The sequence below is a fragment of the Sorex fumeus genome, unplaced genomic scaffold, assembly GCF_029834395.1.
Source record: "Sorex fumeus unplaced genomic scaffold, SorFum_2.1 ptg000128l, whole genome shotgun sequence".
Lineage (NCBI taxonomy): Eukaryota > Metazoa > Chordata > Mammalia > Eulipotyphla > Soricidae > Sorex > Sorex fumeus.
The window spans coordinates 37863291-37878001 of record NW_026606185.1 but is presented as its reverse complement, the minus strand read 5'-3'; the positions used below and the strand labels follow the sequence as shown (position 1 = coordinate 37878001).

The 14711-nt window shown below is 43.3% G+C and overlaps 1 protein-coding gene across 2 annotated transcripts in view; it reads right to left on the bottom strand.

The window, feature by feature from the left end:
- MAPRE2 (microtubule associated protein RP/EB family member 2) overlaps positions 1-14711 on the bottom strand; it is a 140575-nt gene that overhangs the window by 93968 nt on the left and 31896 nt on the right. The window contains exon 1 of one of the 2 annotated variants that reach the window (XM_056138234.1): positions 11325-11587. The exons of the other annotated variant lie outside the window; for it this stretch is intronic. Coding sequence (XP_055994209.1) covers positions 11325-11443 — 119 coding nt within the window. The 5' untranslated portion in view covers positions 11444-11587. Of the gene's footprint in view, positions 1-11324; positions 11588-14711 lie in introns of those variants that run through there. 2 annotated transcript variants of the gene reach the window in all.

Here is a 14711-nt window from a genome sequence, read left to right as displayed (position 1 = left end):
CAAAATGATGACATGTGGCCAAAAGCTCACAGATCCCTGACATCATTTAACACTGGAAAACAGAAACTGAATTCTCCATGAGGTAATCTCTACATATGCACAAGAATGGCTCGAATTGAAGAGACGGAAAAGAGGCAGCCCTGACAAGGATCTGAAATACTCGGAGCTCTTCTGCTCTGTGATACCACTTAACGCACTCATCTGCAGCATCCTGAGTGTTGAGAATGAAACACCAATCACACGACCCTAGGTATTCACCTCAGAGCAATAAAAACATCTATTACTACCAGGACCTGCACGTGAATAATATAATAATTTTTGTTTGTTTGGGTGCCACATCTGGTGGTGCTCAGTGGATCATATGGGGTACTGGGGATCGAGCCTGGGTTGCTGTATGCATGGCAAATGCCCTACCTGTGGTACTATCTCTATGACTCCTGGAAGACGTTTTATTCAGAATTTCTAAGCATAGAAACAACCCAATGTGCATCAAATGATGAAGGGGATGAGAGGTCTGAGTGGAATACTACACAACAAGAAAGAGTAATGAACTGCTGACAGACCCACTATCATTAACCTCTAAATCCTTATGCTGAGAAGTAGTCAGAACCTAGAGAGCACAATCTTTTGAGCCCTATATTGAAAATGCAGTCTTCTATATGGTGACAGAAAGCAGAGTTGCGGTGGCCAGGGCTGTGGAAAAGGGAGATAATGAGCTTCACTGAATACTGGAATCTTTCAGGACGGAAGGTTTCAAGGGCGTATATAACTGCTCAACTTTACTGAATCAGGTACTTTAAATGGCTGCAGCTCATGGTACGTGATTAATTTTTAATAAAGTAAATCTAAATAAATTTTCGATAAGGGGGTAATATTAAAAGTTTTTGTTTGCTTTTTAAAGATTCAATTTGGACTTTTAATGAACACCTACTATGTGCCAGGCATTATTCAGAGCGGACAAAAAAGTCTCTAGTATGAAGACAGGGTGAAAGAGATTGCTGAATCTACAAGAAACAACATTAGCTGACATTTCATTATTGATTTTTAATTGAAAAGAAATATTTTGGTTCTGGGGCCACACCTGGTGGTGCTCAAGGAATCATGTGGAATTGGGGATCACACCCAGGGCCCCTGCAGACAAGTGTTCAAGTCCTCTGAGTCATCGCCCTGAGCCCTAGCTGACTTTTTTAAGGGCACTTACTTCCTCCCCCCACCCCCCACGTGTTTGCTCGTGTTTGCTCAGTATATCTTTATAGTTTGAATCTCATTTGAATCCTTTAAGAACCCTTTGTGCTTGGTGTTGTCACTGCTATTTTCATGCTAGCTAGTGAGGCTTAGAGGAGAAAACCTTCCCTAGAAAGTGCTGGAGATGTATAGGCTAGAAAATACCCCACCCCAGAGTCCACGCTAACCAGCTATCCCCCATTGCTTCCTGGTGCAGCAATCTGGGCATTTTGAGAACCCCAACTGGCATTAAGGTTGGGCAGGAAGGGAGGAGCTGGAGGACACAGGTCATCTCTTCCACCCAGACCACGGTCTGAACTGCAGTGACAACCTATACCTGTTGCCACTTACACGTCCTTTCAAAGCCAGCCTCTAGGCCACGTCAGCTGCCTGCCAGAAATTCTAGGGCGAGAAAGGACACCATACCTGCTTCTCAACTAATGACGCATCCCTAGTCCCATTAAGGGATTTGGGAGAGACTCCCAGGCCCCTTTCCCTTTCATTTATCCCCCTACCTAGGTGGAGCTCATCATTTTCTCCTCTGCCCCTGGAGAACAAGTGGGTAAGGAATATATTTAATCAGCTCCCAGATAAAAAGGGGTGCAAGCAGGGAGGAGGGCGAGCAGCCTGCGCTGAACTCTCCCCAGGGGCTGCCACTTCCACCCCAAGCAGCCCTTCCCCTGTGCTGGGCTGCACCCCCTGGTGCCATCCTTCTACTTCGCTTCCTCCTCTGCGCACAGACCTTCTGCGTGCGCCCGCCCCCCCACCCCCAGCAGTTTTCTATTTCACAGTGCGTGACCGTGCGTGAGCAGGTCCCCGCCGCTCAAATAATGTATTCAAGGCGCTCCGCTCCTTTGTTTATTCTTAATTGGTCAGTATCCATGGGGATTCCCTCCGAGGCGACGCCCAGCCCAGCCCGCTGGGTGAGGGGCTGGTATAGTGAGCACAGGGCTGGCTTCCTGGCCAGAGTCACACTCTTGGTGGGGCGGGGCTTACGTTTAAGCCAGATATTGCTCAATAACTTCCATAAGACCAGGGGGTTTAGGCTACGAGCTGGGAAGAGGTCAAAGGATTTGCAGACGGAGTAGCTGAAAACGGGCAATAGCCTGCAGTCTTCTAGTCTGAGGGCCCCCTCAGGGTCTTACACCCAGCAGGAGCTCAATAAAGGAGAACAAAAAATGCAAAGAGGATATCTAAGAAGCATCCTCACTCAGGATTATTTTTCAGGGAGTGCAAGATTTCTGGCGCATACTAAACAGGCAGGGCACATCACAAGAAAACAGCCCAGGCAGCTATGGACTCGGGAGAAAATGAAACAAAGCAGGGCGTAGGAGAGCAGTGTAAGAGGCCGAGGGAGGACAGGTGAGCGTGGAGCACATTTCAGCTGTGGCTGGGTAGCTTGTCTGAATGGAAGGACAGCACTGGCGTTAGGAAAGTCTCTAATGCCATCCATGAATCTGTGCCTATTCTGAGTGCTTTCCTGACATACTTAGAGCATAAAGTATTACTATTGTTGTATTAGTATTAGTAATTAGTAATAGTATTAGTATTATTATATTCCACTTTATTATTATTAAGGTGGAAAACTCATTTTATATAGAAAATCCAGCTATTTAAGTGTTCAATGGAACACCACTGCTTTGTTTGGTGATACTTTTACATGGTTCCGGTATCTTTAAAAACATGAAATGGTACATAGTGACATTGCTATCCATTTCCTGTCATTCTAGATGGGTATCATTACCTCCGTGTGTGCCAAGTACACAGGATTATCTATTCTCCTTTTCCCTGCTTTTTCACATAAAAATTAGCGTACTGGGTCATCTTTAACCAAGTGATGGTCAATGCAAAGACTGTAAAAAATTGGGCAATCGAAAGAGAAAATAAAAAATTGGAGAATGCCTTTTTGTAAGTTCTCTCTAGACTGGCAATGCCTCAACTGTGTTAATAACACCCACTGTGTTAAAATTTACATAAAAGGCCCTGGTGGGAGAAGCAGGTACTCAACACACACTTCTATACAAGCCCCATTTCTGAAAGCTCTTAAAGATTCTAGGAGTGATGAATGCATCTTCAAATTATCAGCATCATGATCACAAAATTATTAGCATCAGAAGAGGGCACCTTCCTCTCTTAGATGCCTGTCAGCTAGCTGTTCCCATTCTAGACACTTTCCAAGAGTGGCATACAGAAGGAACACAGTAAGTCTGCTGGAAGAACAGATGAAAAGAATGTTGGAATCTGGGCTTAAACTGTAACAATAATTGTGTGCAATCCCAGGGAGGGAATTTTTTTTTTAAAGTAGGATCGCCCTGAAAATATGTTTTGCATGTCAAAACGCCAAAAAGGAAGCCGAGTGGGGTGGAAGGCTAGAAGAGGGGTTCATTTTAGTAGTTTCACTTCTGACTGGCTGAGCACTAGAGGTGAATTTTTTGCAGGGAGTCCTGAGGACTCTTAAATGAAGGGGCAATGCTGTTTACAAGCAAAGTAAAACCAGGAAAGTCTTCCTGAGATGTCAATGCCTCTGGCATTTCTGACAAATTACCACTTGGGGCTTTGCCAGGGTAGGCTGACACTAAATAAAGAACAAAGAATTAATGTCTTAGAGCAAAACAAAACCACCACCACCTCTGGGGGAGAGGGGCAGGGAGGAGGAAGAAGGCGGTCACAAAACTCTAAGGTGTGCATAAAAAAGGCACTACCATTTTAGGCTTATGTTATCATAACTTTAGCTCCAATTTTGTACACAAGATTACAAGTTTTCTAGACTTCTACCAATATATGCTACAAATTTCGAACATGTACGCTTGCCCTAATAATCTCTTCTACTTCAAGTCACGACCCCAATAAGATTCTTGCTTGAACCAGCAGAAGCCTAAAACCCACAGAAGACTGAGGCTGGGCCTTAATTTCTTTACCAGATAAATTTTACCAGATAAAGAGCACACACCATCACTCAAATCAGCTATTAACTTGTCTATCCTAGATATATATCAACTCTTTCTCCCCCTTTAAAAGCATACAAAATAAAGCTTTAAGACAGAAAGTTTGTCCTGTTTCAAATGAGTAAAATCCTAAATTAGCCTGGGGAGATTTGACACAGAAAATGCACTTCTTTTTTTAGTAACCCACTAAGAAATTATTTCTTGGTGGCCTATAAAAGTCTTGTTTAATCTTGACCCCACTAATGATTTATTATCATTAAAATAAACTACATCTTTGGCGATGAATTTAACAAAAGCCCACAGGAGACATTTGATTCATGTTATAAGGCAAAAGTCTAATTTCAAGTTTGTTTATGTGAACTATAAATTTGCATTTTGAAAACCTTTTTATATGTAAATGTCAAGAGCCCAAACTCTCAAGATAAATGACCAGAATTTTGAAGGGAGGTAAGAAACAAAGTTTCTGTGATACCACTGGGATAGATGTGTGAAGTATTTCAAGAAAAAATGGTTGCTGGAATAGTGTTTGGGAATCCAGCTGTGATGATATATCCAAGTTAGTACTATAGAGAATGATAGCTGAGAGATAGTCTAGAATCAGGAAAGGAAAAAAACTACTCTGACAAATATATTCTAACCTACTTCATTGTGCAGAAAGATCCTTGTCACCAGTGAGGAACAGGTTCATTTTTCCTTTCAAGTGAAACTGATAAAATGCAAAAGGAAAACCAATTGGCCCAAGGAGGGCTAAGCCCCAGTCCCTCCAGCGTGTCACCAAGATGACTGACTGCCTTCGAGCTACAGCACGGGGTCACATGGGCTGTTCAAAGCAGCTTCATTTGAGTCATGTCTGCACATATCATGGCAATACATGAGCTCACTGCAATCAAGTACTGGGCATCTAGCTTCTGAGTTTTAGACTGCGAGAATATCGCGTAAGCCCACTCCACCCCAATAGTTGAACTGCTAACAACGAAGAGGACATCTGTAGACTCAGAGCAGACTCAAGCTCCCTGTCCAGCCTATAGGCCAATTCTGTTACAATCAGTTGAAGGGCTGATTACAGTTTCCAGAGGAAGGGTGTCTTGTACCAGGGAACATCTATCTATCTACCTTGCCTTCATCCTAATGCTCTTATGAAGTTATCTCATGGGGTATTAAAGCGTCTCTGAAAACCTGAACTCTACAGAATGGGGCATTGAAAAGACTCTCCTTTCAATTTCTTTTCCAGAGATCTATTCTAGCATGCATTTCTGTTTTCGTTACGTTGTTTTTCAGTTTTTCAAAGACTTTCCTTTTCAGGTTCTCACTAACTTCCTTGCCTCTCCATGCTCCTATCTTATTTTCCACCTGTGTCCAACATGTACTTTCAAGTTGGTGAAACCTTGGGGTTTTTGGGGGGAGGGGAAGGGCAAACCTAGTGGTGTTTACTCCTGACTCATTTTCTTTACTTTCTTTTTTTTAAGTGCCAAAAACTGAATTCAGATCTTGAGCATGAAAGTCTAGTGCTCTACCATTGAGTCGTATCCTTGGCCCCTTACTCCTGGCTCTGAACTCAGGGATCAGTCCCGGTGGATGGGGATGGTACCCAGGTCAGCCACATGCAAGGTAAGAGCCTTACCCATTTTACTATCTCTCTGGCCCTAAAATCTTGATCTTAAGGCCAACACTTTTTTTTTAGATTTTTATTAGTGAAACACCATGAGGTACAGTTGTAGATTTACAAATTTTTGTGCTTGGGTTTCAGTTATACAATGATCAAATACCCATCCCTCCACCAGTGCCCATTCTCCACCACCACTGATCCCAGTATCCCTCCCATGTCCCGTTCCCCCATCCCACCCTGCCTCTGTGGCAGGGCATTCCCCTTTGTTCTCTCTCTCCTTTTGCGTGCTGTGGTTTGCAAAAGAGGCATTGAGTGGCAATCATGTTCAGTCTAAAGTCTACTCTCAGCACACATCTCCCATCCTGGGAGGATCCTCCCAACACCCTTTATTTGGTCCTCCCTTCTCTATCTGAGCTGCCTTTTCCAAGGCCAACACTTTTGTCACAAAATTTTTGGTCTCTCCCAGGGTCCTTTTTGCTTTGATTGTATCCTGGCCCTCAGAGTATCTTCTTCTATTTTGACTTCCTGTGAGCTCAGGAAATGAGACCATTCTTTTTTCTCTAAGACCAAGCAAATATTCGCAATAAGGTAAATCTGCTATAAAATGAACTTGCTACACATCTAATTTGTTGGACTCAACGTCTGTGGGCACCTACTTGGCCAGAGTAGACTCAAATACGTGTTGGATTACTTCTCCAAATCAAGTGGATGATTTCTATTACTTCCAATAAATCTCCTTGGAACGAATTATTCATTATAGCTTCTTACAGATCTTTATGGGCTGGAGCAATAGCACGGCGAGCAGGGCATTTGTCTTGCAGGCAGCCAACATGGCTGACTGGAGTTAGATTCCTCTGCCCCTCTCGGAGGGCCCGGCAAGCTACCGAGAGTATCTCACCCACACCACAAAGCCTGGCAAGCTACCCGTGACATATTCAATATGCCAAACACAGTAACAAGTCTCATAATGTTACTGGGCCCGCTCAAGCAAATTGATGAACAACAAGAGGACAGTGACAGATCTTTATAAACACAGAAATATATACATGCAATATGAAAATCTTTGTCCTAAATTCAGAGGTCTATTTCAGCAGAACAATGGATTTTGTAGGTGGTAAGTGAGATATCATGGTGGATAGGGACTTTGCCTTGCAGATAGCCGACCTGGGTTCAATCCCTGGCACCAGATATGGTCCTCTGAGCCTGCCAGGAGTGATACCAGAGCACAGAGCCAGGAGTTAAGCTCTGAGCACTGCCAGGTGTGGCCCAAGAGCAAAGAAAAAAAGATAATGCACTGTAACAGAGACAACTAGTGACAACCACTGCCTGGCAGAGGACGAACCTCCTGCCCGATGCAAGAGACAAGAGGATCCTGGAAAGAAGTTCCAAAGGCACTAAATCGCTTCAATATCAAGTGGTCATTGGACTTTTGCTAACAAAAAAAAAAAAAGCACAAATCTTACTATTTCTGAACACCAGTAGACTTATTCTGATAGCAGTAAATCTAGGAGACAGTAAGATGGACAGAAGAGAAAACCAGTAGACTTGGGTGGTGTACAGCTGCTGTTTTGGGGAGGGGCGTCTGAAATCCACATTCTGGTAAAAGTGAGCCGCTTTCCAACAGCTTCCGTTAAAGACAGCATGCGTTCACAATGATCTTTTATACCCATACATGCAATACTTCTTTCTGGTTTTCAATTTTTCCAAACTGGCAAAGCTGGATGTGAGAGCCAATGCTTTAGGCTGACGTTGGAGTTTTAGTCTTTCCAGTCCGTTTCCTGGGGCCAAGTCTTCGGAAACATATGCTACTGTAGCTGCATGTTCAAACACTCATGTGGAAATAGTCTCCTGCATTTATACATTCATTCGCTAAAGCCTGTAGTATGCAAACAAAGATGCGGTGGGCAGAGGGCCAGTTAATAAATCTCGTTTCCTAACGGCATCTGCGTGAAACCGAGCCAGAGGGAGTAGCCTCTCCAGGGAGAGCCAGGCACAACTCATTCACTCTGTGAATTCAACAGCGTCACCTCAGATGGCCCACACCACAGTGATATTTTTTAAGCATATAAAAATATGCTTTAAAAGATAAGGATTTACCTGTAAATATCTGGATTTATGTATTTTATTAAATATATGCATAAAGTATATTTAATAAATATATTTATATCTATACTATATTTATTTAATAAAATGCATGAAATTTATTAAAATACAAAGATATACAGGTTTCCAGGGTTCATAATGGCAATGAGAGAACTAGGACTAAACAAGCGATCACAGAGCTGAGGAAACATAGCCACCGGGCTTCGCTAAACCATTTCTGCTCAGCTCTTTCCCATGGAAATTACTAATGGACGGTAATCTTCAAGAGGAAATGCACGCTTCTAATCAAGACACACTGGTTTCAATAATGATTGACTAGCCATTCTAGTCCAGGCTGTGAAAATGGGCTCTGTTTACACAGAAAGATATCAGGGTTAAGCTATCTGGGTCAGGAACCATATTTGACCCTATTTTTAAATAATCTGGTACAAACGTTACAACAATCATATCTCCTGCTGGAAAGAATGAGCGCTTGCCTAGGGCCAGGGCTCAGAGCCGATCTGTTCTCTAATTGTGCCCTCTCCTCTCACCTGTGTTGCCAGTCTGGTGAGGGGTAATCTAGGGCCAAAGCTCAAGAGAGTCCGCCACTTACTAACAACAGCATCCTTACAAGTCTTTCAAGACATTCCTTGCTTTGAATGTTAGTTGGTAATGTCACAAAAACCTTGTAGGAATGCAATGGAAAACCTTGCAAGAATGTACTTTCAAAATGCATATATATGCAGGAAATAACTGCAGAAAATAAAGCCAAAGAGAAAAGGTGAAAGCCAATCTAGAAGCCAATAAAGGAATCAGGAGAAAAGTTATCTGTCGTCCCAGGTCTCCCAGGGGACCCTAAGAAGGTTCCAGCACATCTCACAGCTGAGAGCTATACTGAATCTACCGCCAAAAGAAAGCTTTTATTTGCTTAAATCTCAATCCTGGCTCTCAAATAGCTTACTAATTTTTCTAAGCAACTAACTGGCAATCTTACTTCAGTCTAGGAATGCCAAAATCATTCTGAATGCTTCAGAGGTTTAAAAAAAAATTGCCATAAGCAAGGAAGATGGAACTTGAGCTTGTGAGCCCCAGAGTCAATCCCTGAAACCACATGGTCCCCCTAGCCCCCTCCCCCAATCTAGCATCATATATAGGGTGTGGTCTGAAAACCAAAAAAAAGAAATGTCATTTTTTCCCCTTACCTATGCCCTTCCAAAATCGATGCTGGAGGGATAATACGGTGGTCATCTACTTTGAAAGAAAAAAGCGGAACAAGAAAAACAAGAGTATATCTCCTTGTATGACTGAAACTCAATCATGAACAACTTTGTAACTGTATATCTCAGAGTGATTCAATTAAAAAAAAAGGTGGGGTAAGAGTATATCTTCAACTAACTCCTTTATATAATTCAAATGCAGTTTCAAAGACGTCATACTTGGTTTACCTAAGGCATGGGTCATTGTAGTGCCCAGTAACCCCGCTACATAAAAATATGAACGCAGTGGTGTTCATGGTAACTTCAGAACTTGCTCTTGGTTTAAAGTACTCTGAAGTCAAGTTGGAAATAACTCAGTAATCAGAAATAACAACTGGATCAATTTTTAAAAAGTAAATGGAGATCAAAAGGCAAAATAACATTTTATTCTCCAGGCATTAATTCGTCACCAAAAAGAAGCATTTAACTTTTCTGCCAAGTGATTTTCTATTGTTATTTCAAGTTATTTCATATAAATAATAAAATCCAATGAGGCAACTTCTTTGGACCCACGTGGTAAAATCTGAACTCAGTTGTTAAAACACTTAGGAAATGACGGTTCTACATTTATTGTCTATTAGTAGGATTTATGAAAGTGAGGTTCAAAAGCAATTTGGGTTTTTGGTTTTTCAAGTCTATGTCAAGCTTTGGAATGTTCACAAAGGTGGAACTTTTCAATCATAAAGATCTACTAAAGGAGAGCTCTTTACACTGTGGGCCAATCTGGATTTATGTGAAAAAAAAAAAAACCAAGCACTTGGACTTTGTAAGGATGTCATATTACTTGGAACCATAAGAAAGACCCGAGATTTTGGTGACCTCATTGGCACGGCCAAAATTAACTCCAAGTACTTATATAACTGCCAGAGATTAAAAAGGGCAAGGCTGCTTGTATATGTGCACAATTCTTTTTCGAGTTGGCAAACAGTGCATTTCTTTGATTAAATAGGAAGGAAGTGGGGGCATGTTTGGACCTATTATACGAAATTTACACACACAGAGAATATCCATCCGTGTCACCACCTAAATGTTTAGATGGGGGATTTAAAAAGTTATTTCCTGCTGCCCAGTTGCTGTGAGAGGATGCGCTGTAGAGGTATGTGTGTTATGCCTTAAAGCAAAAGCATTGTTAGTGGTTATCAAGGTAACATTTAAAAATAACTAGCCTGGTACAAAAGAACTTCAGAGGAAATATGAGCAGAGCTATCAGTCTCCCTTCAAGTCTGGCCTTGGGTTGCATTAGACTCTAGCTGCATTCTCCATTACATTGTTATCCTTATCAAACAATTCAAACAATTTTAATGAGCTTATCTACTAGAACATATTGCCAGATATGCTAATGCAAAAATGATGCCAACCGTGCAGGCCAACTCATTAATCAAAGGCTTACAATACAATGACCAAGATCAGTCCCATCCTCAAATCAAACCTCTGCAAAATACCAGGAATTACCTCCCTACTGTAAATAAGAAGGGCGGGCGCTCCCACCCATGTGGAGGCCATAAACTCCGAAAAAAATGCATAAAGGCACCCAGGTTTTTTCCAGCTCCATTACGGTCCAGTTTCTTTTTAATAAACCGTGGGTTCCATGGAGAAAATTTTGGTGAATGTCTGACACCATGACCTCTGCTGTCAATCCTTGCACCAATCAGGGAGCAGAATTCTTACAAAGCTCCATCAATCTGGCGGTTTAACATCACAGACTGCAGCTTAATCTAGAGGATTCCATCTTCCCTGCACACGTACACGCACACACACACACACACACACGCCAGGGCAGGAGCAAACATTTTTCTCGCCATCCTCCTGTTCTCTGCCTATAGGCACGGCGACCTAAAGGTTCCTTTAAAAATCGAAAAGGGAAGAGAGGAAAGGAAGTGCAATGGCCTGTCTGTCTCCCTGGGGAGAGAGGGCGAAAAAAAAAATTGCATGCATTTCTATCAATGTGGAAGGAAAGCGATGGAGGGAGACCCCTTGCAGGCAGCAAACCTATTCACGAAAACGCTTTTCATCTGCAATCCTGAATTGAAGCCTCCCTCCGTGCAAAGCCAACATGACACACGGAAACCGAGCGCGCAGGACCGCGACCGCCTCCCTCAACGCCCGTCTGCAGCCCGGTCGGGGGCCAAGGGCTGCTCCATTATATAAGGGGCCGGATTTCCGCGCGCCCCCGTGCTCCCCGCCGGCCGCTCCCGGTGCCAGCCCCATTACCTGTAGGAACGCTCTCCGCGCACTGTGTGCTTCCGGAAAGGAATGATGGTCCCGTTATCCTGGATGATATCGTTGTTGTTCTCGCCATTTGGGGACAGGGTTTGGGTCGGGCCAGGCATTTGGCGCTCTCCCGAGGAAGGGATGAAACCCCGCGGTGGGCTGGCTGGGGAGGAAGGTGGCTGCGGCTGCCGTTCCCGCTCGCCCGCTCGGCGCGCACACTGTGCCGGCCGCCCGCTCGCTCGCCCGCCCGCTCCCGGCGCCCAGCCCCGCGCCCGCCCCGCCCTCCCGCCGCTGACGTCAGAGCGCCGGCCCCCGCCCGCGTCACGTGGCCCGGCCCGTCGCCACGGCAACGCGCTAACTCATCACCTCGCCTCCCTGCGCTCGGGGCCGCGCGGCGGCGGCCAGACCCAGCCCGGCGGCCAGGCACCCGGCAGGCCTCCTACATCTGGCGTAGGAACCCCCGCCCCCCCACCCCCACCCCCGGCCGCCCTCCAGCCCCCCTGGCCCACTGGCCGGGGCTGAAACCGGCTCCTCCTCGAACCATTTCCTTTGCCGACCCGAGCTGCAACTGCAGCTGGGCACAAAAGAAAGGTTCCCGGCTTAGGGGTGGGGGAGACCCTTCAACGCCTTCAATTCCAAGTTCTTAGGCCATTGAACATTGAGGCTCGGGTTTGCTGGGGTCCAAAACATGCAAAAAAGGCCTGGCGGCTGAAGCCGCAGCAGACTTAAGAGGTTAATCCTTTCTCCAAACAGCATCAATCTCCTCCCTCAAAGAAGGGAAAAACCTGAAGAGAGGAAGTTATATTTCCTTTCCATCAATGTAACCTTTACTTTAATACTCTGAGGATAAAAGATTATCAATTTAGAGATTTTTTTCCTGCACAAAGGAATTCCCTAAGAGAGGTTTTTTCTTTCTTTCTTTCTTTCTTTCTTTCTTTCTTTCTTTCTTTCTTTCTTTCTTAAAAAAGAAATCCACCATTTTACAACATTATGATTACTCCAAACATGCCCCAGCTCCCAGTTCAAGTTCTTACTTTGCCTCCTGGTGAAGGTATTTGTCTCTTTGTCACTTATTTTATCTTTATTTGAATCGATCAAGTGAATACCCCAGTTAGTATTTGGATGCTCTCAGCATTGAAGCTTCTCCACAGTTCATAGACACTAAGGGACAGGTGCTATTATTATCCCTGTCTTAAAGATGAGAAAACTAATGAGATAAGTAACTTGCTCAAGGTCACACAGCTTAAACTGGAATCTTAATATACTTTTATCAATGTGACTGGACAGCATTGACCAATATGTAATGTCCATGAATGTTATAAATCAAGTCCATGAAGGTAAAAATCAAGTACTTTATGAACATTTCCAACAAGCCCATGTGAAAGAGAGCTGTGCTTTGAATTGCTGGTACTGCACGAAGTCTATGGATTAAATTATGAAGTCTGAACAGACCCCAGCTGTGTCCAATACTTTCCTCCAGAGAGGAAGGAATTTGAAGGATTCTCTGCTTATCAAAAGCGGTCCCTGACCTTTCACAGAACAGGAAGAGAAGGAGCACTGGGATGTAAAAGATGCAAGACAACATAAATAAATGTAGCAGAAGGACCAGGGTAAGGCTCAGCCCTTCCCATCATCGTATAGTTTATTAGCCTTTATAAGTTTGTGAAAACAGATATTAAAAACCACCAAAAACTCTGTCATTCCTGCCAATTCTCCAGCATATATTCCTGGTAATAAGTTATTTCTGGCATTAAGCTTCTGGAATTAGAATAAGAAAATTACAACCCAGATGGTAATGTTAATCTCAAAACAAAAAGATGCCTCCTCTCCCCATTTTTACTCTTTTTTTGGCTTTATTTTAATACTTTTATTCTCTCCAGTAAATTTGTAGAGCAAAGTTGATTTCTTCATTTATATCTCAGCTTACATGACAATTGCTTTCTCATCTAATAAGAATCTGATGCTGACTTAAGACTAAGGCGCACAGATAAATATATCTAAGTACAAGCAATAGACAGTAAGATTCCCATGAGCTAAAGAAAATGAATGTCTAGTCATCACTATTAAGATCCACATTTTCTCTTACTATTCCTGTTATTTGACCCACAGTCAATAGACAACTTCTTTACTAAATTTGTTCCCTTTTACAAAAACTTCCCTTTTATTTGTGTCCTGTCTGAAGTTGAAAGGCACCCTCTACAGATCAAATAGGCAATGCTTCCAGGGCATACCTTTTTGTTTTGGGTTCTTATTTAGTACCGCTTTACTTTTCTTTGATCCCATATTTAAGTAATATGTTAGACATAATTGGTGTTATCATGGAGAGTACATTAGTCGGAATTTGAGTGCACAGTTCACTGATTATACCCACTAATTTTGTGAAGCAAATACTCCCACTGTTTTGTAGGCTTTTCAGGGAGAGTGGATTGTGGCCAAGGGTTGAGGTTGATGGGCTCAGAGGGAAGGGAGATAGTTAAGTCAGGTGGAGGAGGTAGCCAGAGCCCTTGTAAATCTTCCTCGAAGACTGCCCTGAGCCACAGAACTATAAAGGGACCCACAGAGCTCCAGAGACCCAAAATTACCCTCTGAGATGCAAGGGTAGCGGGGGTAATAATTTGAAAATATTAAACAGATGTGTTTTCATTCCTTGCCCCATAAATCAGGTTACCTGGCAGCCATTCTTTAGGTCAGCCCTAGAAAAGGGAGGGTACATTCCCCACTGGGAAGGAGAATGATAGGAGATAAAGTACAGAAAAGGCAGGAAGAGGGAGGGAAAAGTCCACCTCTTCCAACTGAGTGTTGGGAGGAGGAGATGAAAGTAGAAAAAAGAGAGACTGGAGAGAATACAGGAGTTATGTTGTTTTCCATGCATGTGGGCCGACACTGGTTCATGGTCCCCAAAGCGTGTATGGGTATAGCCCTAATGCCCTATCCTCCCTCGAGCAAGTACTATTGGAATGACCCAGCTATTTCCCCATACCATAAGGCCCAGCTAGCACCATATCCTTGGGCCCACATATTCCACTAACTCAGTTGGTTTAGAACTGCTGGAAGGGGCTCCTAAATACCACTTGATTATACCAACTAATTCTGTGGTATTAGTTGATATAATGTCAACTTCCAATATAGCATCTCTATTTCCTAGTTTAATTCATGTTTTCATTAGCACTAAAACTGTAGAAGCAAACATAGCTTTGAGTATCCAGAGCGTATAGGCGTTAATATTTGTTAAGTCATGAAACGTGGGCACTATTATTGACAGGAGTTAAGGGTGGATAGTGAAGAAGAAGGACACATTTTCAAATGAATCCCAAGTTTATGGCTTAGGTGATCAAGTGCCAATGGTATCATGAATCAAGCTATGAAGAACAGATTAAGTTTTCTTTT